The sequence below is a fragment of the Canis lupus genome, chromosome 12, assembly GCF_048164855.1.
Source record: "Canis lupus baileyi chromosome 12, mCanLup2.hap1, whole genome shotgun sequence".
NCBI classification, from domain to species: domain Eukaryota; kingdom Metazoa; phylum Chordata; class Mammalia; order Carnivora; family Canidae; genus Canis; species Canis lupus.
The window spans coordinates 65159012-65182395 of NC_132849.1; the positions used below are offsets into that span (position 1 = coordinate 65159012).

The 23384-nt window shown below is 55.0% G+C and overlaps 1 protein-coding gene across 1 annotated transcript in view; it reads left to right on the forward strand.

Annotated features, from left to right (window-relative positions):
- The first annotated feature begins 391 nt into the window (after positions 1–391).
- LOC140600818 (uncharacterized) overlaps positions 392–23384 on the forward strand; it is a 28787-nt gene continuing 5794 nt past the window's right edge. The window contains exons 1-2 of the mRNA XM_072768948.1: positions 392–399; positions 9878–10115. Coding sequence (XP_072625049.1) covers positions 392–399; positions 9878–10115 — 246 coding nt within the window. The remainder of the gene's footprint in view (positions 400–9877; positions 10116–23384) is intronic.

A 23384-nucleotide genomic window follows, 5' to 3' on the forward strand; every position in this document is an offset into this window, starting at 1 on the left:
GAAAGGGATTATAAAGGGAAGGAGGGGAACTGAGTGGGAAAAATTAGAGAGGGGGATAAACCACGAGAGACTCCTACTCTGGGAAACAAAGGATTGCAGAAGGAGAGGTGGGTGGAGGGATAGGGTGTCTGGGGGATGGGCACTAAGGAGGGCACTTGATGAGTTGAGCACTGGATGTTATAGTATATGTTAGCAAATTGAATTTAAATTAGAAAAATTCATATCTGAAAAAAAATTAAAGGTCTCTGGAGGAGTCATGAGTGAAGAGAGGAGAACATTCAAGCTGGAAGGAGACACACAAGGCCCAAGGACAGGAAGAGCCATGATATTGTGTGATACAGGCAGTACATTCGTTCTTGCACATCGGGGCACACAGCAATCACACGGGGTAATGTCGCAGTGAGTATCCCAGGCCTGCCACTGGAGATTCTAGTTTGGTAAACCTGGATTAGAATCTAGATTCTTATATAGGTGATATAATGATGCCTGTGGTTACAGACATAAGCATTTGAGTCACATAGACCAGATTTAAATCCCAATCCCCTCCAGCAAGTAAAGACATGATATCATTGAATCGCTTAATTTCCCCAACATGCCACTTGCCCAGTTCAAAAATGGGAATATGAGTACATAGTTGTGTTATAAAGGGTAGTGTTTGCAATGTTTTCGTGCGTATGAATACTTAGCATACTACTAGCACCTAAAAAGTCTCAGTACAAAAACTAAGAGCTGGTTCTTTGAAAATATAAATAAAATTGACAAACTTTTAGCTAGACTAAGAAAAAGAGAATGGATCTGTAAAAACTAAAATTATACCTGAAAGAAGGGACAAGACCACTAAGGACATTGCACAGAAGTACAAAGGACCATAAGAAACTCCTAGGAGGAGCTGCACACCAGCAAAGTGGACAACCTAGAGAAAACTTGATAAATTCCTAGAAACACAACCTGCCAAGATTAAATCAGGAAGATATAGAAAACCTGGATAGATCAATGACTGGTAAAGAGATTGAGTCACTAATCAAAAACTTCCAAAGAAAAACCTAGGACCAGATGGTTTCGCTGTGGAGTTTCACCAAACATTTAAAGAAGGATTAATGCCAATCCCTCTCAAACACTCCCCAAAACTGAGGAGGGACCATTCCCGAACACATTTTGTGAAGCCAGCGTTACCCTGCTACCAAAGCCAGATTGGAAAGACTCTACAGGAGGAGGGCCTTGCTCAGGTGATTGGAGTGAGGTGTGGCACTGGGCACTGCCACAGCTGGATGTGGCCCAGGACACGCTGTGTGAGTGTTTCTTTCCTTTTTTGCTTTCACTCTGATCTAAGACTAGAACGTTACCTGTCCAAGTGTCACTATTAACAAGGTAAAGCTGCATTGTAATGGAACAAGGGGCATCCAGAAGATTCAGTCGTGTAAAATATGGGGTCTTGTCATTGCAAGGTAAGTGAAAAATACTGTGCTGCTGGTCATTGCCAGCACAAAAAAGCACAAGAGTAAAGAAATGAAACGTGTTGTTTAGAAGAGGAGCGCCATCCCAGGTAGTTAAGATCTAGTCCCTTCCTAACCACCCTCAACAGACAAGGACTCCGCTGCCCCCACGTGAGCCGGTGGGCTGGCTGGACGATGGGAGCCGGCAGCGGTGGATTCAGGTTCTGCCACCGGAGGAGCTTCTACCCCTTTCTGCCTTTTATGGATAAAGGAGGATGGATGGATGGACTAGGCATCAGTGACTCAGTCAATCAACCGTCTGGGCTCCCTTATATTTCATTTGAAAAACAGGGGGACTGGATTGAGTTGTGATCATTCTTCAAAGAAAATCTTGATCTAGGAAGCAGATGAACCTGGTGCTGTGGGGAGTCCTCAGCCAAGGTCGTGGTGCCTCCGGTGGGCATGGTGGCCTCTCGCCAGAGAAGCTCTGTAATGTAGGCCAGCACCAGGCACTGCTCTACCTGAGATGTGGACATACTTAAACACCTGTTCTATTTCTGTTTAATATTTAACCAAAAGACACACATTTTGTTTCCTCCTTACGCAACAGCCAGTTTGTGTTCACCAGGCTTGGGAGAGCCAGCTCCCCAATGGTAAGAGCCGTATCCTGTTCCCTGGAACCTGCTGGCTGTAGACCCAGTGTCACATTGACATGTGTGACTGAGGAGGGCTGTGCCCACAAATTAAAGACGTACTACACGAAACTTGGAAGTGTAGCTTTCCCTTTTTTCTTGAGGCACCTCAAGTGGGCTGTTTGCAACCCAACAGGGACACAAACACCTTGGAGGGTCACTCTCTGTCTCCCCTCCCCGAGCAGGTCCCAGGAATGTTAACTGAGCTGTAGGGCAGCTGAGAGGGATCCAGAGGAAAGCCATATTTGCTGAAAACATGATCTCACATAGTGTATGGGGTTCACCTTGTGAATGGGATTTCAGGGGTGTCTGACAGTCTGTCCTAGAGGCAGGGAAGGGACCCAGCTGTGCTTACCATGCCTTCTGCTCAACACACGCCTGCAGTTTCCCCTGTAGGCTTCACAATGCCATCAGGAGGCACATGGCATAGGCCTCGTTTTCTGGGTCAGAACACTGAGGCTTAGCTACAGCAGGAGGGGGGACGTGGATGCGGGCTGGCTGCCTCTCGTCTTGAAGCCCGCATACTTTCTCCTTGGTCTTACTCTATTTGAAATAAGCATGTAAACATACGACCACATCAGCTCAGCCATATAGAGCTGACTCATAGGGCAGCCCGGGTGGCTCAGCAGTTGAGCGCCTCCCTTCGGCTCAGGGGGTACCTGGGGCCACGGGATCAAGTCCCATGTAGGGCTCCCGGCATGGAGCCTGCTCCTCCCTCTGCCTGTGTCTCTGCCTCTCTCTCTCTCTCTCTCTCTCTGTCTCTCATAAATAAAATCTTTAAAAAAAGAGCTGGATCATAAATAAATGCTCAACAAGATTATAAATGGTTTGTATATGAGGTTGATAACACACTGAAAATGTTATTCCTGTGATAAGGGAGAAATCATGTAAACGGCTAACAGCATAAGAAGGATTAAGCTGAGTATGCAGCAGGGAGATTGCTGATTACAGATACATTAAATGGCATATAAATGCTCATGATCTAATACTGAGTGGAAAAAAAATAGAGAACAGAAAATTTTATTTGTAGTGTAGTTTTAGATTTCTCTTTATGGTTTAAAAAACGGGAATAATAGTTACCAAAATTTTAGTGGTGATAAGTTTTCAATAACTCTTTTTCTACATGTAAAAGGCCCTCCAGAGAGAATATATCCTGTTTCAATGATAGGAAGTCACTGTTTAGAGAGCATTTCCAGGCATCCAAACTGGAAATAGGGGAAGGAGAGGACGCTCCTGATGAGCAACCAGGCAGAGGAAGGGCGGCCTGGCTTCTCACAGAGGCAGGTGTCTCCTGAATGCTGGGCCCTTCGCTTCCTAAGCATGTTCCTCTTTCAACCAGGCTGCCCACCAGAAAAGAAGTCTGAGACAAGTAAGAAAGTTCTAATGAGTCGATAAGATCCTTTGCTAACAACGTGGCTGCTCTGAGGACCTCATTTCTCTCATGAGGTCATGCAGGCGATAGAGTCACCTGTCCTCAAGCTGGCCGGGGCCCTTTCACAGCCTGGGGCATTAGCACAGGGAGGGCAAGCGGAACAAGACAGGCCCCTGCCCAGCCCCCCAGGTGTTCTGCTTGGAAGTGTGGCCAGGCTTCAGTGTGTGTGGAAAATTGTCCCTAAAGTGAGACCAATCCTCTGTTGGCTTCAGCACCACCATCTGAGTGCAAAGACGGGCCTTCTCTTCTAGGGTGGGATACAGCCTCTCTGAAGAGGAAACCACGTGGAGCCTTTGTGAAAGAACAGCCGAGGCAAGCAACTCAGCCTCATGCAGGAGCTTGCAGGGGTCAGGCCTTCCTGGAGCCCGGCAGTAGCTGTCAGGGAGCCCAGAGTCAGCCCAACCGAGGGGAGTCCCACAGACTGTAGGGCAGGCAGCCCCAGGCTTCTGTGGTGTCTGGGTGATCACCTCCCCACAACCTGGATTAGCTCATCTGTGTCCCTGGTCCCTCTGAACATCCACCCTCAGGGTCCCAGAGTCTACCGTCACCACGCAACAATCCTTGAGCGTTCCACAGGCTTGTTAGAAGTTGTGTGTGTGTGAGCTGGATGGAGAGACGGGATGCACTGGCCCTGCCTGGTGTACCGAGGACTTGCAATCTACTGTAGCCCATGAAATCCCAGGATGAAGGCCGTTTTAAAATCTTCTGTGTGTTATCATTAGTTAATTGATGTCCATGTACAATAGAAGATATACTGACTTTTTTTCAAAATGGAGAAATATTTATATTAAAGGATTCTTAGAGACATAGGGTTCTCAATTTTCTTACCTTAAAATCACTAAATGATTTTTAAAAAGTCAAACTAACATCAGAGCACCTGGGTGGCACAATTGGTTAAGCATCTGACTCTTGGTTTCAGCTCGGGCCCTGATCTCAGGGTCGTAAGTTCGAGCTCCGTGTTGGGTTCCACGCTAAGTTTGGAGTTTGTTTGAGATTCTCTCTCCCACTTTCTCTGTCCCCTCCCCCCAACTCCTGTGCATGTTCCCTCTCTCTCTCTCAAAAATAAATCTTTAAAAAAAATCTTTAAAAACACATAAAATATATTTTTCTCTTGGCACAATTTTGGCTTGAAATATTTGTGACTTGATCACGCACCTTGCCAAGATGAACAGGAAGTTTATTCATTTAAATCAGTTAAAAATTAGGTAACAGTAGATTTCAAAAGTAGTGGAGACACATTTTTTGCTTTGTTTTTGGTATTTGACTAGCTGGTACCTTCTAAGTACCCGCCTAGTGCAGGTGGTGCAGACATAGAGACGGGGGATGCGGTCTCATCTGTGTGCCCTGCACTGGAGATGAGCTGCTCTCTGCCAATGCTGAGCACCCAGAACTACATCTGGAACCCAGAGACTGAGCCGTAGCATTCTGGAGAGAGCGCAGGTGTTTCTGCCTCTAGAAGATACAAAGCCCGGTACAAATGTGACTGGGAAAAACACAGTTGTGAGTCCCCACTATCCCCTGAGATTGCATTCTGATGAGAAACTCTTCTTGGTCACTTGGGCTGGGTAAAGAATGCATGGCTGGGGATGCTGAACAGGAGTGATTCCATCTGCCTTTGGGGATGGGTGATGGCTAAGCCCTTGTGACCTGCCGGCTGGTTATACTCACACTGCACAAACCTGCTGAGTAGTGGGCAGCTCGGTGGCTCAGTGGTTTAGCGCCGCCTTCAGCCCAGGGCCTGATACTGGAGACCCAGGGTCGAGTCCCACGTCGGGCTCCCTGCATGGAGCCTGCTTCTCCCTCTGCCTGGGTCTCTGCCTCTCTCTCTCTCTCTCTCTCTCTCTCTCTCTCTCTCTCTCTCTCTCCCTCCCCCTCTGTGTGTCTCTCATGAATAAATAAATAAAAATCTTAAAAAAAAAAAAAACCCTGCTGAGTAGGATCAGTGCTGCAGGATCAAACCACCATGTTCTAACCTGAGGAAGGCCCCCTCCCAGAGCAGGGCGCGGAGGTGCTCCGGCCACAGGTCCGCGTGTGCGACGGGATAGGGGCCAGGCAGTGGCCTGACACCTGCACATATGCCGTTGCTGCTGAACCACCTGCCCCGGGCATGTAGACCCCCGTCTTCCAAAGCCTACAGATCATAGAAACTAAAGTTGGCTCTAGTGTTGACTGTGCAACTGGTGATTTTTCAGAAATCAGGGGGAAACATATGATCTTATATTCAAAGTATCAGAAAAACACTATAAGAGGCTTCTCGCGCGGCAACTCGTTTGTTGCAGATGTGTAAATTATTATAAATAAGCTCAGAGAAGCCAGTGTGCTTGTCCAGAAGGAGATGCACTCCCGAGCCCCACATCTGAGGCACCTGTGCTATGCCCAGATGACAATGTAAAAATTAGGGAAGGAGGGAGAGAGAGAGAGAGACAGAGGCAGGGGCAGAAACACAGAGGGGAGAGACAGGGAGAGAGAGTCTAGAACCCAGGTCGGCTGCTTCCACCTCAGCATCCATGCTGCCCCAGGCCGTATTGTCACCTGTGTGGCCTGAGTGATAAAGATGCTTGTTGGCCTTGTTGGCCTTGTTGGCCCCCCACAGCCAGTCAGCAATTTCCAGGTCTAAAAAATGAAAAGAAAGGTATTTTGTCGGTGGGAGATGGGGCTGGGAGAGGGCCTGTGTACTTTCCAGTTGGCCAGTTTGTAACCTGGAACATTAAGATGTGTAACATGGTGATGTGGTCCTCTCACTCCTGCCGGGAATATAAAAATAGTGAAAGGGAATAAAGGGGAAAGGAGAGAAAATGAGTGGGAAAAATCAGAGAGGGAGACAGAACATGAGAGACTCGTAACTCTGGGAAATGATCAAGGGGTAGTGGAAGGGGAGGTGGGCAGGGGGTGAGGGTGACTGGGTGACGGGCACTGAGGGGGCACTTGACGGGATGAGCACTGGGTGTTATACTATTTGCTGGCAAATCGAACTCCAATAAAAATATATAAAAATTATTTAAAAACAGCCTTCTTATCTCACAAGCAATTGACAGTAGCTACAACTCCGATAACATGAGAAAAATTTGAAAATGTACTATGTGAACCAGTATTCTCAAAAGTAAGATTTAGCTAAATAGTGTCTGAATTAAGGAAAAGCACCTCCTACATGGGCCCAACTCTCGTCTCTCAGTGAGTGGAGAGAACTGCTGAATTTGCTCTCAGGAGAGGAGCTGGTTGGACTCCTGGAGGTAGGAAACACAGTCCTGATAGATCCCAGCAGCGCACTTAAATTCCACAAACCGCAGGAATCACAGCTTCTCTACCTCAGACCAAAACTCGTGAGTCATCTCTCTTGATCCCACTCAGATACTTTTGTTCAGAATTCCCAGGTACAAGGCTATTGGAGCATGTTTCTCTTCGAAGGATGGCCTCCGTGTCTGTATGCAGGCAAGGATGAGCATTTCCGTGGAAGTCACGATGAAATGGGCCCAGCAGGGGTGACATTTTAGGGCCCACTACCTGCCTACTATGTGCCTCCTATGGGCCAGTTTTTGGAGAGCCACATCCTTTGTACTGGTGGTTTCCTGTTTTAATCTCAGTGACACGTGAGCAAACATATTTCCAACACAGCTATGGCCTGGTTGCTTCTATTTCCAGTTTCTTTTTATTTCATAGCAAAATTACACCTGACATTTTCTTTCTTTCAAACCCGTGTATCTATAACTTCATCTAAAGCTTAGAGTTACAATACAGCACCATTCTCTTGCAGCTTAGTGTTACAGCTCTGGTGTTATTTTGTTCCCCAAAATCCATCTCAGTCATTCTTAGATTCTTAAGCAATTACATGAAGTTCTGTCTTGCTGAAGGGAAACAATATGAGAATGTTTATTTTTAAAAACGGAGTTCTTGAAAATGAGTAAGCTACATCCCTTCAGAGATTGGGTACTCGTAGATGTGAATTGTGTTCTGAGGGAGAAAAACTAGTCTATTCATTGTCTGTCCACCGAAGTCAGGGAACAGTGAGAGCCCCACTCACACATAACGTAGTCTGACCTTTGCTTAAACCCCAGCCCAGGATGCATAAAAGCAGACTGCTGAGGAACATTCTGCCCCACTCCAGGGACGGCCTGCTCCAATTCGGTGTTTCTCAAACTTTTCTTTCCAGCAGTGGAGTCCCAGACTTCTTAGAGAATCCAATAACTTTCTCACAACCAAACTATGCTTTCTTTTGTGACACACACAATGCAAATATGTGAAGATAAAGTAGAGCCAGAGAAACTCCTTCCAAGCTGAAACCCATTTGTGAGATCTATTCAGTTCCTACTGTAGATCCTTTGTTATTGATTATTATTATTTACTTGGAATCAATTTTATGAATTCTAGCATTATTTTTAGTGGGCAAGTGTTCAAACCTCTCTATGCCCTGCTTTCCTCTGACTGTCAGGTCAGTTGTAGCCTATGGCTCAGCTTTAGTTTCTCTCTTTATTACAACAGATCTGAGTGGACATTCTCCAAAGTGATCTTTAGTGACCCTAACATTCTCACCCCTCTGTGGAGGCCCACATGTCTCCTCCTCCCTTTGCTGCCCTCCAGACATGTTTTAGCACTGCCCAAACTGTCATCTCCAGACAATAGTTTTTTTAAAAGATGTATTTATTTGAGAGAGAGAGAGAGCATGTGAGTGGGGGGAAGGGCAGAAGGAGAGGCTGAGAGAGAATCCTTAAGCAGACACTCCACTGAGCGTGGAGTCTGAACCAGGGCTTGACATGGGGCTGGACCCCAGCATCGTGGGATCATGACCTGAGCTGAAATCCAGAGTGAAATCCAAAGCTATCTAGGTACCTCTCCAGGCAATGGATTTTTTTATGAGTCTTTATTTTGCTGAGGTTCACCTGGCCCCCTGTGACTCACTGGATCACCCCTAAGTTAATGAACAAGCCAGCAGGGCAAACCTTACGTGTTACCGATGTTGCAGAAAATCTGTGTTGAACAAGTCCTGGCGAGTATGAGTCATTTTGCTGCTGAACACACATGGCTGAGCACTGCCATTGGCCTCAGATCCTCTAGTCACTAGATTCTTCAAATCTATGAGGACCTTGGGGCACCTGGGTGGCTCAGTCAGTGAAGAGTCTGCCTTTGGCTCAGGTCGTGATCCCAGGGTCCTGGGACTGAGGCCTGCATCTGGCTCTCTGTTCAGTGGAAGGCCTGCTTCTTCCTCTCCCTCTGTCTGCTGCTCTGTCTACTTGTGCTCTCTCTCTCTCACTCTCTCTCTGTCTGTCAAATATATAAATACAATTTTAAAAAAATTTCTGAGGATAGCTTAGTAATTTTAGGTCTATAAAGAGCACAATATGCTTTCCTAAAACACTGAGAAGAGAATGAGGCAGAGCAGAGCTGCCCATAGGTCACAATTGTAAGACGGTCTGTCTTTGTACGTTGGTGGAAATGGCTGATTTATCCTTCTGGAAATCACCCAGAATAGAGACTCTTTGGTCCAGGTCTCCATCCATCCCTAGTTGGAAACATTGGCATATGAGACATCTTCACCCCCATGGAGGGCCTTTAGTGGTTTTGCTCAAACATCACTGCCCCTAATGCTCAGCCAGACATTTGAATCTCCACAATCCAAACTACACCTGTGTTTCACAGTCTAGTTTCTCATTATTCCCACTCAATATTCCATATTTGTTGGACAGGGTAAGGGGCAAGGTCAAGGATAAGTTAGGGTTAAGGTCAGGGTCAGGGTTAAGGGTTGGGGTCATGGGTTCAGGTCAGGGACAGGCTTGAGATCAGGCTCAGGGTCTTGCTCAGTGTCAGACTCCAGGACAGGGTCTGGGGCAGCTTCTGCTCAGTGTCTCAGTTTGGCTCTGTGTGGGCCTTACATCCTCGGTCAGAGTCAAGGTCAGTGTTTGGCTAGGTCAGGGCCTGGGCCAGGGTTAGCTTTAGCCGGCCTCTTTCCTATCTCCTGTCTCTTCTCTGCTTCTCCTCCATGTCTCTGGACGTCTAGGATGTACAGGTCTTGGTCATGGTCACATGTGCATCAGGGTTGATCGGGAGCACTGCGTTTTGCCTCAGAGTCGGGCTCTGATAGAAGTTCGGTGAAATATCCACCTGGATTCTGATTGCTTCAAATCCAGCTCGACCTTAGTCAAGGGTATGGAGGGTCTCAGAGCTCTCGGGGATCCTTCCGCTCCCTCACCTGGGAAAGGCGCTGCTGCCCCCACTCTGCCTGGGCAGCCTCAGGCTTCAGCACCGCCCCGACCAAGGGCACTCAGCAAACACGGGTGGATTCATATAACCCAGCGCACTGTCAGCCTCCAGGTGCCCCTCCCTGCGAGCCGGCGCTGCCCAGGGGTGGGGTGGAGGACAGGTGCCGCCACCCACCTGAGTCACCACACCCTGCACTACCTGCACCGCCTACAGGGGGCGCCCTGTGCCCGGCTCCCTGACCGCTGGGAGGCGAGCGCACCCCTCGTGACAGGAGCCCAGCCTCCAGGATCCTCCGCGGAGGCTGCTGAGAGATGGAGCGTCCACGCCGGCAGGAGCTGGGCCTCCCCAGAGCCCACTGCGGAGCATGTAAGGCTGTGTCCACGCCAAGAGGAGCTGGGCTTCCTCGGGTCCCCTGTGGAGGCTTTGGGAGGAGGTGGGTTGGATCCACGCTGACGGGAGCCCCCGCGGGACCCGCCGGGGCGGAGCAGGCGAGGAGCCCCGAGCGGAGGCTGCAGGGGGCGGCGTGCTCGCGGGACCCCCGGAGGAAGGCGCGCTGCGTGGACGCGGGGGTTTCCGGGCGGTGTCTGCGGTGACCTGGGGTCCCGCGCGGGGCTGTGCCCGGGGGTGGGGGATTCCCCGTCTCGGCTCGGGATCCCCTGGGCGGGTCTGGTTCCCGCGCGCTCAGGCCGCTCGCAGTCCGGGCTCCCGCCGCCGCCGCCTCCGCCCGCCCCCCCCCCCCCCCCGCGTCCACACCGCTGGGCCGCTGGCTCCGTGCGGGGCCCCCCGGGAGGTCGCGAGGCCCGCGCTGCGTGCCGGCCTCGGGAGCGCTGTTGCCCCGGCCTCGGGGCTCGGTCGCTGCGCGCGTCTCCCCGGGTGTGTGTCCCGGGTGCGGGTCGGGGAGAGGCGCGGGCCGGCTTGACGCTGCTCCGCGGTTGCTCCTTCGGATGCAGCCGTCGACGCGACCGCCCGGTTGCTCTGGTCGCGGTCGGTGCGCGGAGCGGGTTTCTTTGCCGCTTTGTTGAAGGGTGATTGACCGTGGAGTCACAGTGTGTCTCGTTCCGGTTTTCCACTCTGTTCTGTTGGCCTAAGGCTCTCCCTCGTGTGCCCGCGCCGTAGTCTGCATCGCAGAGCTCCGTACGAGGACTGGAAACCCGGAACCCCAGCTCTGGTTGTCTTCAACGCTGCTTCGGCTATTTTCGATCTTCCGTGGTTTGTTGTTGTTGTTTTTGTGGTTGTTAAAGATTTTATTTATTTATTCATGAGAATACGCAGAGAAGAGAGAGAGAGAGAGAGGCAGAGACCGAGGCAGAGGGAGCAGCAGGCTCCACGCAGGGAGCCCGACGCGGGACTCGGTCCGGGTCTCCAGGGTCACGCCCGGGCCGAAGGCAGGCGCCAAACCGCTGCGCCACCCGGGCATCCCCTGTCAGTGCTTTTTCTGCATTTGTTGAAATGGTCACTTGGTTCTTATCCTTTCTTTTAATAATGTGGTGTATCACAGTGATTGATCTGTTAATATTGAACCATCTTGGCAACCCAGAAATAATTCCCACTTGATCATGGTGAGTAATTTATTTAATGTATTGTTGGATTCACTGTGCTAGTTTTTTATCGAGAGTTTTTGATCTCTGTTAATCAGGAATATTGGCCTTTAGTTCTCTCTCTCTCTCTCTCTCTTTGTAGTGGGGTCTTTTTCTGGTTTTGGTATCAGGGTAATGCTGGCCTCATAGAATGAATTTGAAAGTTTTCCTTCCTTTTCTTTTTTTTAGGGGGGGCATAATTTGAGAAGAACGGATATTAACCCTTCTTTAGATGTCCAGTGGAATTGCCCCGGGAAGGCCATCTGGTCCTGGACTTTGTTTGTTGGGAGATTTTTGATTGCTGATTCAATTTCTTTGCTGGTTATCTGTCTGTTCCAGTTTCTTATTTCTTCCTTTTTCATTTCTGCTATGTTATCCATTTCTAGGAATTGATCTATTTCTTCCAGGTTCTAAGTTGCTGGCATATAATTTTTCATAATGTTCTCTTATAATCGTTGGTGTTTCTGTGGTGTTTGTTCTTATTACTCTTCTCTCTTTTGTGATTTTATTTGGGTCCTTTCTCATCTTTCTTTCTTTTAAAAAAAAAGATTTTATTTATTTATTCATGAGAGACACAGAGAGAGAGGCCAAGACACAGGCAGAGGGAAAATCAGGCTCCATGCGGGGAGCCTGATGTGGGACTCAATCCCCCAGGACCCCAGGATCCTGACTGGAGCCAAAGCAGACGCTCAACCACCGAGGCACCCAGGTGCCTTGCTGATTCAATTCCTTTGCTAGTTATGGGTCTGTTCCCCTTTTTCTATTTCTTCCTATTTCAGTTTTGCTCGTTTGCACATTTCTAAGGATTTGTCCATTTCTTCCAGGTCTCCCGGTTTGTTAGCATATAATCTTTCATAGTATTCCCTTATAATTGTCTTATTTTTCTGGTGTTGATTGTGATCTCTCCTCTCTCATTTGTGATTTTATTTATTTAGCTCCTTTCTCTTTTCTTGTTGATGAGGCTAGCTAGGGCTTGATCCATTTTATTAAGTATTTTGAAGAACCGGCTCTTAGTTTCGCTATTCCATTCTACTGTTTTGTTGTTTCTGTATTGTCTATTTCTGCTCTCATCTTTATTATTTCCCTTCTGCTGCAGGCTTTAGGCTTTGTTGCTGTCCTTTTCCAGCTCCCTTAGGTGTAGGGTTAGGTTGCGTATTGGAGACTTCTTGTTTCTTGAGGTAGGCCTGTATTGCTATGTACTTCCCTCGTAGGACTGCCTTTGCCGCATCCCAGAGGTTTGGAGAAACGTGTTTTATTTTCATTTGTTTCTTTTTTTTTTTTTAATTTCCTCTTTAATTTCCTGATTGCTCCATTCTTTCTCTAGTAGGATGCTCATAATCTCCATGTATTTTTGGTCTGTCCAAATTTTTTCTTGCTGTTGACTTCGAGTTTCATAGTGTCGTGGTTTGAAAATGTACATGGTATGATTTCAATCTTCTTGTACCTGTTGAGGGCTGATTTGTGGCCCATGATGAAATCCGTTCTGGAGAATGTCCCATGTGCACTTGAAAGGAATGTGTATTCTGCTGCTTTAGGATGAAATGTTCTGACTATATCTGTTGAGTCCCTGTGGTCCAGTGAGTCAAGGCCATTGTTCCCCTGTTGATTTTCTGCGTAGATGATCTGTCCATTGCCGTAAGTGGGTATTAAAATCCCCTGTCATTGTATTATTATCAGTGAGTTTCTGTATGTTTGTTGTTAATTGGTTTCTATATTTAGGTACTCCCATGTTGGCGGCATAAATATTTACAGTTGTTTGATCTGATAATCAGAGATTGATAGTCTTCTTAATTATGAAATAATGCCCTTCTTCATCTCTTCTTATAGTATTTGTTCTTTCTTTTTTTAACTTAAAGATTTTATTTATTTATTCATGAGAGATACACAGAGAGAAGCAGAGGCAGAAACATAGGCAGAGGGAGAAGAAGGCTCCCCAAGGGGAGGCCGATATGGGACTCGATCCTGGGACCCCAGAATCACACCCTGAGCCGAAGGCAGATGCTCAACCACTGAGCCACCAGGTGTCCCCAGTGTTTGGTTTCAAATCTAGTTTGTCTGATATAAGTATGGGTCCTCCAGCTTTCTTTTGATGTCCATTAGCATGATAGATGATTTTCCATCCCCTGACTTTCAATCTGCTGGTGTCTATAGGTCTAAGGTGAGTGTCTATAGGCAGCATATACATGGATCTTGGTTTCTTTTTTTAAAGATTGTATTTATTCATGAAAGAGAGAGAGAGAGAGAGAGAGGCAGAAACCTAGGCAGAGAGAGAAGCAGGCTCCCCACCAGGAACCCGATATGAGACTCGATCCCAGACTCCAGGATCACACCCTGAGCCGCAGGCAGAGGCTCAACACCTGAGCCACTCAGGCATCCTGGATCTTGTTTTTTAAATCCACTCTGATATCCTATATCTTTTGATTGGAGCATTTATTCCATCTGCATTCAGAGTGATTATCGAAAGAGATGAATTTAGTGCCTTTGTGTTACCGGTAGCGTTGGTGTTTCTGGCGATGTTCTCTGGTCCTTTCTAGTCTCTGTTGGTTTTGGTCTCTTTATTCCCCCCACTAAAAGAGTCCCCCTTAAAATTCCTTGCCAGACTGGTTTAGAGGTCATGAACTCCTTTATTTTTTGCCTGTCTGGGAAACTCTTTATCTCTCCTTCCGTCCTGAATGACAGCCTTGCTGAAGAAAGAATTCTTGGCTGCATACTTTTCCCATTCAGTATATTGAATATTTCCTTCCACTCCTTTCTGGGCTGCCAAGTCTGTGGACAGATCTGCTGCAAACTCGATTCATCCTCCCTTGTAGGTTAAGGACTCCCTCTTCCCACAAGCCCCGCCTCCGCCGCTTTCAGGATTCTTTCCTTGTCTGTGTATTTTGTGAATTTGACTACAATGTGCCTTGGCGATGGTCGGCTTCTGTTGAATTTAGTGGGAGTTCTCTGTGCTCTCGTTTTCAGTGTCTGTGTCCTTCCTCAGGTTAAAGAAGTTTACATAATTTGTTCAAATAAAACTTCTGCCCCTGGGATCCCTGGGTGGCGCAGCGGTTTGGCGCCTGCCTTTGGCCCAGGGCGCGATCCTGGAGACCCGGGATCGAATCCCACGTCAGGCTCCCGGTGCGTGGAGCCTGCTTCTCCCTCTGCCTGTGTTTCTGCCTCTCTCCTCTCTCTCTCTGTGTGCCTATCATAAATAAATAAAAATTAAAAAAAAAAAACTTCTGCCCCTTTTTCTCTCTCTTCATCTTCTGAGTCTCCTATGATATGAATGTTATTGTTTTAATAAGTGGCTGACTTCCCTACGTCTGCCTTTGTGGTCCATAACCTTTCTTGTTTTTAAGGCTTCCACTTGGGACTGCATCTCAGTTATAGCATTTTTAACGTTGGCCTGACTAGATTTTAGTTCTTTTATTTCTACAGTAAGGGATTCTGGAGTTTTCTTCTGTGCTCTTTTTCCAGCCCAGCTGCTATCTTTATAATCATTGTTTTAAGTTCTAGTCAGACATCATATATGTGTATTGATGAACTTCCTGGCTGTGGGTACTAGGAGGTTTTTTTGGAGGTGAATTTCTCCATCTCATTATTTTATCCAAAAAGAAGGAAGAAAAAGAAAAAAACAAGAAAAACAACAATAACAACAACAGCAGGTCTATTTTTAACTCTTTGAGGAACCTCCACACAGTTTTCCAGAGTGGCTGCACCAGCTCCCATTCCCACCAACAGTGCAGGAGGGTTCCCCTTTCTCCGCATCCTCTCCAACATTTGTGGTTTCCTGCCTTGTTAATTTTCCCCATTCTCACTGGTGTGAGGTGGGATCTCATTGTGGTTTTGATTTGTATTTCCCTGATGGCAAGTGATGCAGAGCATTTTCTCATGTGCGTGTTGGCCATGTCTATGTCTTCCTCTGTGAGATTTCTCTTCATGTCTTTTGCCCATTTCATGATTGGATTGTTTGTTTCTTTGGTGTTGAGTTTAAGAAGTTCCCCAAAGATTCAGATGCAATGAAACGCCGGGACACCTGCACCCCGATGTTTATAGCAGCAATGTCCACAATAGCCAAACTGTGGAAGGAGCCTCGGTGTCCATCGAAAGATGAATGGATAAAGATGTGGTTTATGTATACAATGGAATATTCCTCAGCCATTAGAAACGACAAATACCCACCATTTGCTTCAAAGTGGATGGAACTGGAGGGTATTATGCTGAGTGAAGTAAGTCAATCAGAGAAGGACAAACATTATATGGTCTCATTCATTTGGGGAATATAAATAATAGTGAAAGGGAATATAAGGGAAGGGAGAAGAAATGTTTGGGAAATATCAGAAAGGGAGACAAAACATAAAGACTCCTAACTCTGGGAAACAAACTGGGGGTGGTGGAAGGGGAGGAGGGCGGGGAGTGGGGGTGAGTGGGTGACGGGCACTGAGGGGGACACTTGATGGGATGAGCACTGGGTGTTATTCTGTATGTTGGTAAATTGAACACCAATAAAAATTATTTTATTAAAAAAAATAACAACAACAGCAACCACCCACCCCCCAAAAAACCCACTAGATCCTGTGTGTGTTTTGGCCTGCTTGTTAAAAGAATCTAAATTCCAAAATAAGAAAGAAAATCAAAGTACAATGAAAGTAAACAAAAATAAGTAATATATAAGGTATATACATAAAAATTAAAATCAAACAATTAATAAAAAAGAATCGAAGAAAAGAAATGAAAATAAAGCAAGCACAAAGTACAGAGGAAGCTCGACCCCGCTCTCCCTGCGGAGCTGGAGCTCTGCGGCCTCCTCTGCGGTCCATCCACCTGGCGGCAGCGAGGGGGCGGGGCGGGGTCTTGGGGCGGGGCCGCGGCGCTGACGTCAGGTGCGCACCGCCTTGGTGGCGATGCACCTGCCTCCGGGGGCGATCCACCTGCCTGGGGGCGATGCACCTGCGGGTCAGAGGCGGGGTCTGGCCTCCCGCGGGCGGCGCTGTGCTGCCCCCGAGCCTCGGCGGCGCTGAGGGCGGGATGCGGCAGGGGCGCCGGGTCCCCTGGGCCTGGGGCTGAGCATCCCGCCCCCCCCCCCCCCCCCCCCCCCCGGTCTGCAGGGGCCTCCGCAGAGGAGCCCCCGGGCCCCGGGCCTCCGCCGCTTCTGCAGACCCTGCGTTCACCCTGCCTGCGGCCCAGCTTCTGTTTGGTTTTTGATCTCGGACAAGTGACTGAGTTTCACACCTCCAAGTTTTAGGGGCTGCCCTGGAGGAGACCCGTGCTCCTCCCGCCCGGGAGGGTCTCCTCCCACTTCTGGCCTTTGCTGGCCCGGCCCAGGGACGTGGCCCCGTGACTGCACAGGGGTTTGCAGTTTGTGGCCACACAGGGCAGACAGCTGGCCCTAGTCCCGCGGCTCTCGGCTGGGGTCCCCGCTCCTGGGCCTGGGAACCGTTGGCGCCACCGTCCTTGGGACCCCGGGGACCCTGAGCCCACCCTGTCGCTCCAAGGGCCGCCCCCCATTTCACCTCCCGAGCACCGTCAAGGCCGGCGTGTCCCCCACTCTAGCAGACTTCTGAAAGTTCCGACTTTGTGCTCTGCTGCTTCTAATACTGTGCGTAGACCCGTCGTCAGCTCTGTGGGACCCGATCCCTCTGTGGGATCCCGGTCTGTGTCTCCCCCAGACTGACTGATTTTCTTTTTAAGATTTTATTTTTCTGTCATCTCTACACCCACATGGGGCTTGAACTCTCCGCCCCAAGAACAAGAGTCGCATGTTCTTACGAACCACACCGAGCGGCCAGGCCTGGGAGACCTTCCTGTCCTTAGAGGAAAGCGGGAATCCCACAGGGGTGCGGGTGCCGGAGTCCCCCACCTGGGAGCCTGTGCGGACTCGACTCTGGGTGGGGGCGCGTGTCCTGAGGTTGGGGCGTTGAGAGGCGGTTCTGGGGATAGCAGGGCTGACGTGGACCTGCGGCCCATGGGCTCCTGCGCTGGGTCCCCGCAGGGCAGCTGGACCCCGGCCTCGGGCCCCCTGGGGCCGGGGGACTGACTGCTGGAGCCCCAGCACGTGGAGGAGCCTGCCTCCTGTTGTGGGTGTGGGTGGGGCCCACGGGCCTGCCCCTGCTGCCCTGCCCTGGGGTGTCCTGGGATCCCCAGGGCTGCCCTAGGTCAGCGACCTGGATCTGTGGGGCACGCCCAGGGCCCAGGAGGCCACATCCGGCGGTGAGAGGGCTCGCTCAGCCCGGGGCCAGAACGCAGGCCTGGCCAGGGCCCCGGGGCGCTGGATCCCATTAGTGCTGGGCCTGGGGGGGGGGCTCGAGTCGCCCCTGCCCCCACAGAGCCCAGGGCCAGGCCAGCCCAGGTCCCTCTGGGTCAGGGGCTGGTGTCCTGTGCGGGGGGTGCCGCCCTCCGGGAGGGACAGCAAGATGAGGCAGGGCACGGTGACGGCGGGCCAGAGCCTCCGGGCCCCCGCCCTCACCGCCACGCTCTGCCCCCGAGGCCCGCGAGCATCGAGCTGCCCCGTGGACGCGGAGGGCAGAGGGTCCCGGGCCTGTGCGGGGCCTCGGGGCAGGGGGCTCAGCGCCGCCCTGGCTCTGCCCTGGCTGTGCCCATCACTGCCCAGCGAGGGGCACGAGCTGCAGTGGCCGCGGGGCAGGAAGGGTGTCCTGGACCCGACAGGTCGTCCCTAGGGGGCTGGGGGGACCCCGTGATGGGAGTCCCGGGGGTGCTCCAGGGCCTGGTCCGTCACGGGGCCTCTGGGGTGGCCCAGGCAGGTGCCGAAGGGAGGACCCCGTTTTTTGTCTTCAAGCCCACCATTCCGGGGGCCGCCTGCCTGCACTGTCTTGTTGCACTGGGAGGGTGGGGAGGGAGCTCCATCGCTGGGGGGGAGGTTGGACTATGGCCTGGCCGGGAGGGGGTCCGGGCGGCTCAGGCTGGGTGGCTGGGCCCGGGGAGGCCGGCTCCTCCACCCTGGGCGGTGTTTCAGAGGCCGGAGAAGGGAGGAGAGGCCCGGGCGTCGGGGACACTCGCTCCAGGCCCAGAGGCCTCGCTGGAAAGGTCCCGCTGGAAAGAGGCCGACGGAGTCAGCGTCTCCAGCAGGCTGTGTGTCCCCCACAAGGGGTCCTGGGAGTCCTCACGGCTCCCACGTGGCCCCTCGGCCTGACCCTGTGCTCAGCCCCCCACACTGGTGCCCGGGCCCTGCAGTGGGTGCCCACCCACCCAGCCTGGCCTGGGGTCCCCGAGGCTGGAGCAGAAGAGGAGAGCCCCAGAGATGAGGACGGGGCCCCAGGGGCTCTGTCCCCTGTGGGCGGCCCCAGCAGGCCGAGTCGGGAGGGGCCGGGGCCCTGAGCCCACCTGGGGGGGGCAGGTCGCACCACGTCCTCCGGAGCTGGGTCATGGAGGCCCGAAGGTGTCTGAGCACCGCCTCGTCCTCCAGGGCCCAGGGCTGGGCCAGAGAGTCCTGGAGGAACTCCCGGAGCCCTTCCAGGGGCAGCTTCAGGAGGCGCTCTGGGCGGTGGGCGAGAGTCAGACCCAGAGGGCCCCGCCCTGGGGCCCCCAGTGCCCCCAGGCCAGCGGCTGGGGTCCCGCTGTGCCCAGGAGCGCCGTGGGCAGTGCACTGGCCGGGGTGGCCCCTGCCTGCTGCTCCTCTCAGGGAGCCCCCCTGCACCCGCCTGCCCCGCCGTCCCCCCGCCCCAGGTCTGGGTGCTGCTCAGAGCACAGGGTCACCGCCCCTGCCCCCCGCCCCCGGCACACCTGGGCTCCCAGGGGCTCACTTACTCCTGTGCACCTTGAGGATGGTGTAGGCCATGGCCGTGAGCACCCTCTCCCCATCGAGTACGTAGGCACAGCTTCCACAGCTTCAGGGTGAGCGAGAAGGGGGTCTAGGGGACAGCGGGGTGGGAGGAGCGGCCTGAGCAGGGCCCCTGGAGGGCTCGGCTGGAGCTAGGCTAGGCCTGCCATCTGCCCCCCGCTGCCTCCGACAAGGCCCCACAGCCCCCCGGGGCTAGGCTAGGCCTGCCATCTGCCTCCCGGCTGCCTCCGACGAGGCCCCACAGCCCCCCTGTGCGTGCCCTCCTCCCAGGGAGATCAGGGCTCCTGGCCGCTCCGGGTTCCAACCCTGGCCAGCACCTCCCGCACCCCTGGGGGCACAGACTCTGCCCGCACTTGACGACACCACACCTCGAGAGGACCCCAGGCTGGCCGCCCGATGGGCTGAGGGCCCGTCCACACCCCGGGCTGACCCGGCCTCCCCCGGGGGAGCTGAGGCAGAGACGGCCTGCCCCCCGGAACCTCGTCCAGGGACCCTCTGGGCTTCTCCAGGATGGGCTGGGCTGCAAGCCTCAGCCTCAGGGCCCCGGGGTCGGGCCTGGCTCGTCTGGAGGGTGGGACTGAGCTGGGCCCTCCCCGGGGACAGGGGGGAGGTCCGGGAGCGGGGGTCCCGGGGGTCCTCACCCGGCCGAGGAAGCACTGCAGGAACCACTTTGGGGTATAGATGCCGGTGGACATCTGCTCCTCGTCCTGGCGGGAGGGCAGGAGGTGCTCAGGCCCCACGCCGCGGGCCCTGGAGCCGGGTGGACACGCTCCCCATGGCCCAGCCCAGCCCCGAGGGCGCCCCTGGGCCCCAGGGGGAGGAACGTGACCCCAACTCTGGGCAGCTCGGAGGGCCGTGCCCCCCACCCCCTGCCCCGGGCCCCGGGGATGGAGCCTCAGGAGCTCCCACTCGCCATGTGCTTCCTCAGGTCAGGGAGAGCTCTTTGGAGGATGCGCTCGTGATGAGCCTGGAACCTGAGGAGCTTCGGGAAGCCCGGGACGAAGAAGCCTGAGAAGGCCCCAGGCCCCCACGGTCAGGCCCTCCTCCTGCACCAGGCGGGGTGGGGGGTGTTGGGGCAGGGGCCCCCCCCACGCCCTGACCCCCGTGTGCCCACCGCCCTCGGAGCCCTGACTGGACCCGCTCTTCCCAGAGGGCAGGGCTGCCTCCCAGGCCGGGGGCGCGGGGCCCGGGGACCCTCGTCCTCACAGAGACCACGCGGGGCGTGGGCTGGGGGCTGAGGACCAGGCCCGGCTGACCCAGCACCCTCTCTCCTGCAGGGGCCGCCGCGGGGACAGGCGGGTCCCCAGCCCCGAGGGGCAGCGGGTGCAGGCCACGGGGAGGGTGATGGGTGTGCACGGCCCTCTGTGGGGCTTGGGAGTGAGGCTGGGAGCCCCCGGGAGGGGGAGACGCTGCCCCCTGGGCCCCGTGTGACCATGGGCTGGCAGGGGGGCCTGGGGGGCAAGCAGGCAGCCGGGCGGGAGGCTGGGGGAGTAGCGGGAGTGCAAGGCCTGCAGACGGTGGGGCAGGTGGCCGTGGCTCCGGGACCCCGAGGCCTCCAGGGAGGCGGGGCCCTTGCCCATGGGGGTCGGGCTGGGGGGTCCCCGCCTGCCCCCCGATGCAGGAGCCTGCAGGGAGGCCCTCCGACTCCCCTCCCGCCCGGCGGCCCGGCGGGCCCCTACCGTGCATGGCGTGCCTGTCGTCGGTCATCAGCTGGGCCAGCGCCCAGAAGGCGTCCTCCTAGGGCAGGAACATGAGGATGGCCGCGATCTCGCTCATGCCCTGGCAGTAGCCCACCTCCTGCAAGAGCCAGAGCCCCACGGAGGGCGTGCGCCCCGAGGCCCCCTCTGAGCCCTCCCCGCGGGCGTCAGGCTCCCCCCGGCTCCCTCACAGCCCAGGCACCCGGAGGGGGCTCCCAGAGGGTGGGGGGCAGGTGAGGGCCACCCGGACCAGCTCGGGCGCCAGCACCCCAGGCCCCGCTACCGAGCCCTGTGGCCGCCGTGCCAGGGTCCCTGTCCTCAGACCAGCAGGAGGGGCCTCCGTGAGCTGTGCCAGGCTGCAGGGGACCCGCCAGGGTGGAGACCCCCCGGAGGGCAGGTTGCGGGCCTGACTGTGGCCCCTGGCATGTCCCACGAGGGGAGCTGGGCCAGGACACCCCGCAGAGCCGGGGAGTGTGTGAGCTGGGGTCCTCGGGGACCCTTCTGGAATGCGCCATGGAAGGGGGCGGCCTCGTGGGCGCCTCGGCCTCGTGCCCTTCAGGGTAGTGGGAGCCTTCCCCGCCCGGGTTCTCGTCAGTAGTGCCGTCTGTCAGGGTCCAGACCCGAGCTCTAGGATGGCCGCGGTGCACGCGGGGGCCCCGGGCAGCCCCGGCCCTCGGGCACGCAGGCCCTGCCTCCCCTGGGAGGTCTGCACCCCGCCCCCTGCCCGTCCTGGAGGAGAGAGACCCTCCCCGGCATCTCGGGGCCGTGGAGCTGGGGCCCTGACTGTGAGTCCCGCTGGTCACCAGCACAACAAGGCCGCCTGCGGGGCAGGGGGCAGGGGCAGGGACACTCACGGTGTCGTACACCGAGTAGGCCGCCAGCACGAGGAACAGGGCTCGCTGCCTAGGAGGGGGGACAGCGGGGGGCTCTGCTCAGTCAGCCCCCCCCCCCCAGCGAGACCACCGAGGTGCCGACACCCGCCCCGCAGGCCCCGCGGCACGCAGGGCCCCTCCGCGGGGGCTGATCTCTGGGGTCAGGTCTGTGCACGGGGACAGGCGGTGACCTCACACGTGCAGCGTGCCTGGGGTTAAGTGCACCCTGGGGTGTCCGACGCCTCCGAGAGGCTCCCGCCATGGGGTGTGCAGCTCTGGATTCCCCGAGCACCGCCAGCGCCCCCTCCAGCCCTGGAGCGGCCCCCCCGCACGCCCCCTGGGAGCCAGCGCTCCCCCTGCCCCGGTCCCCGAAGCCCCTGACGCCTCTCCTCCCCTGCCCTGGCCTGGCCTGGCCCCGTGTCCCGGGAACACCACCAGCCCCACGTGGCCCCTGCCCCGAGCCCACGAAGCCGGGGCATCCGTGGCCCTGAGCACACCCCCACGCCTTCCCAGGTGTCCCTGGGCTGGACTCTGTGGGGGGGACCCCGGGCCCGCCCATCCCAGAGCATCTCGGGGCTCCAGGTCTGAGCCACTGTGAGGAGAGCAGGGAACGTCGTGCAGGTGTGACCCGGATACAGGCTGCGAACCCCTGGGGTCACTATCTGAGCACGGGGGGTACGGGGTGCGGCCCCTCAGCGCTGCCAGGAGCCGCCGGATGCCCCCCGCATGGCAGCCTGAGTCTGCACCCCGGCTCCGCGGCCCCTGGGCCCGGGCTGCTGGAGGCCGGCTCCCCCTGGGCCGGGGGTCACAGGTCAGCCTGACCCTGCCGCGCTCTGAGGGCCACGGGGGCCCCAGGGGGCAGCAGGTTCCCTGCAGGGAGGAGCACCGAGTTCTCGTGGGGAGACGGTCTGAGCGGCCCCCTGGGAAGCCCAGCCACCCTTGCCTGGTAGCCCCCCAGCCCTGCCCCTGGCGCCCCTGCAGGTCACCCCTGGGGTCCCGGGCTCCCACACACCCTGCCCGCTGCGCACAGAGGTAGCTTCACCCTCTGGTCCACACCGGCACCCCCCTGTCGGGGGCTCCTTGCCTTCCCCACCTCCCCGCGGCCCCTGGGGACTCTACGGGACACCCGGGCTTCTGACGGGAGCAGGCCGTCCAGAGAACGTCAAGGTGGCCGGGGAGGCTGAGCATGTCCCACATGGGGCAGCTGCACTGCGTCCTTGTGGGGGGGGAACCGATAGTGTAGGGGTTGGGGGTGTGGGGGTGTGGGGGATGGTATGGGGGAGATGTGGGGGATGGCATGGGGGCGTTGGTTGAGGGGATGGGGTGGGGGGCTGCAGACACAGGGCACCCCCTTCTCTAAGGTGCACACGGAGACATCTACAGATAAAGGCGACCCCAGTCTGGGGTTTGCTGTGACCCCTGCCTCTGCCCCTGGGGCCCCGTGTGCTCAGCGCAGGGCCTGCCTGGACCGGGGCGGCATCTGGGGGTCGTCATGCTATGTGTGCTCACCAACTGCAAATTGTCTAAAATAAAATGCCCAGAATTCAGAAGTACATAAAGCACCGAGGGTGGGTGTCACCCTGACCTGTCCGACCCTCGTCGGGTCCATGTGTCCCGGTCCAGCCGCGGCCATGCACCCTGGCCCCCAGGTCCCCTTCCTGCCCCCCACGCCCCCACCCCGACCCCTGCTCTTCATGGGTCTGCCCCTCACC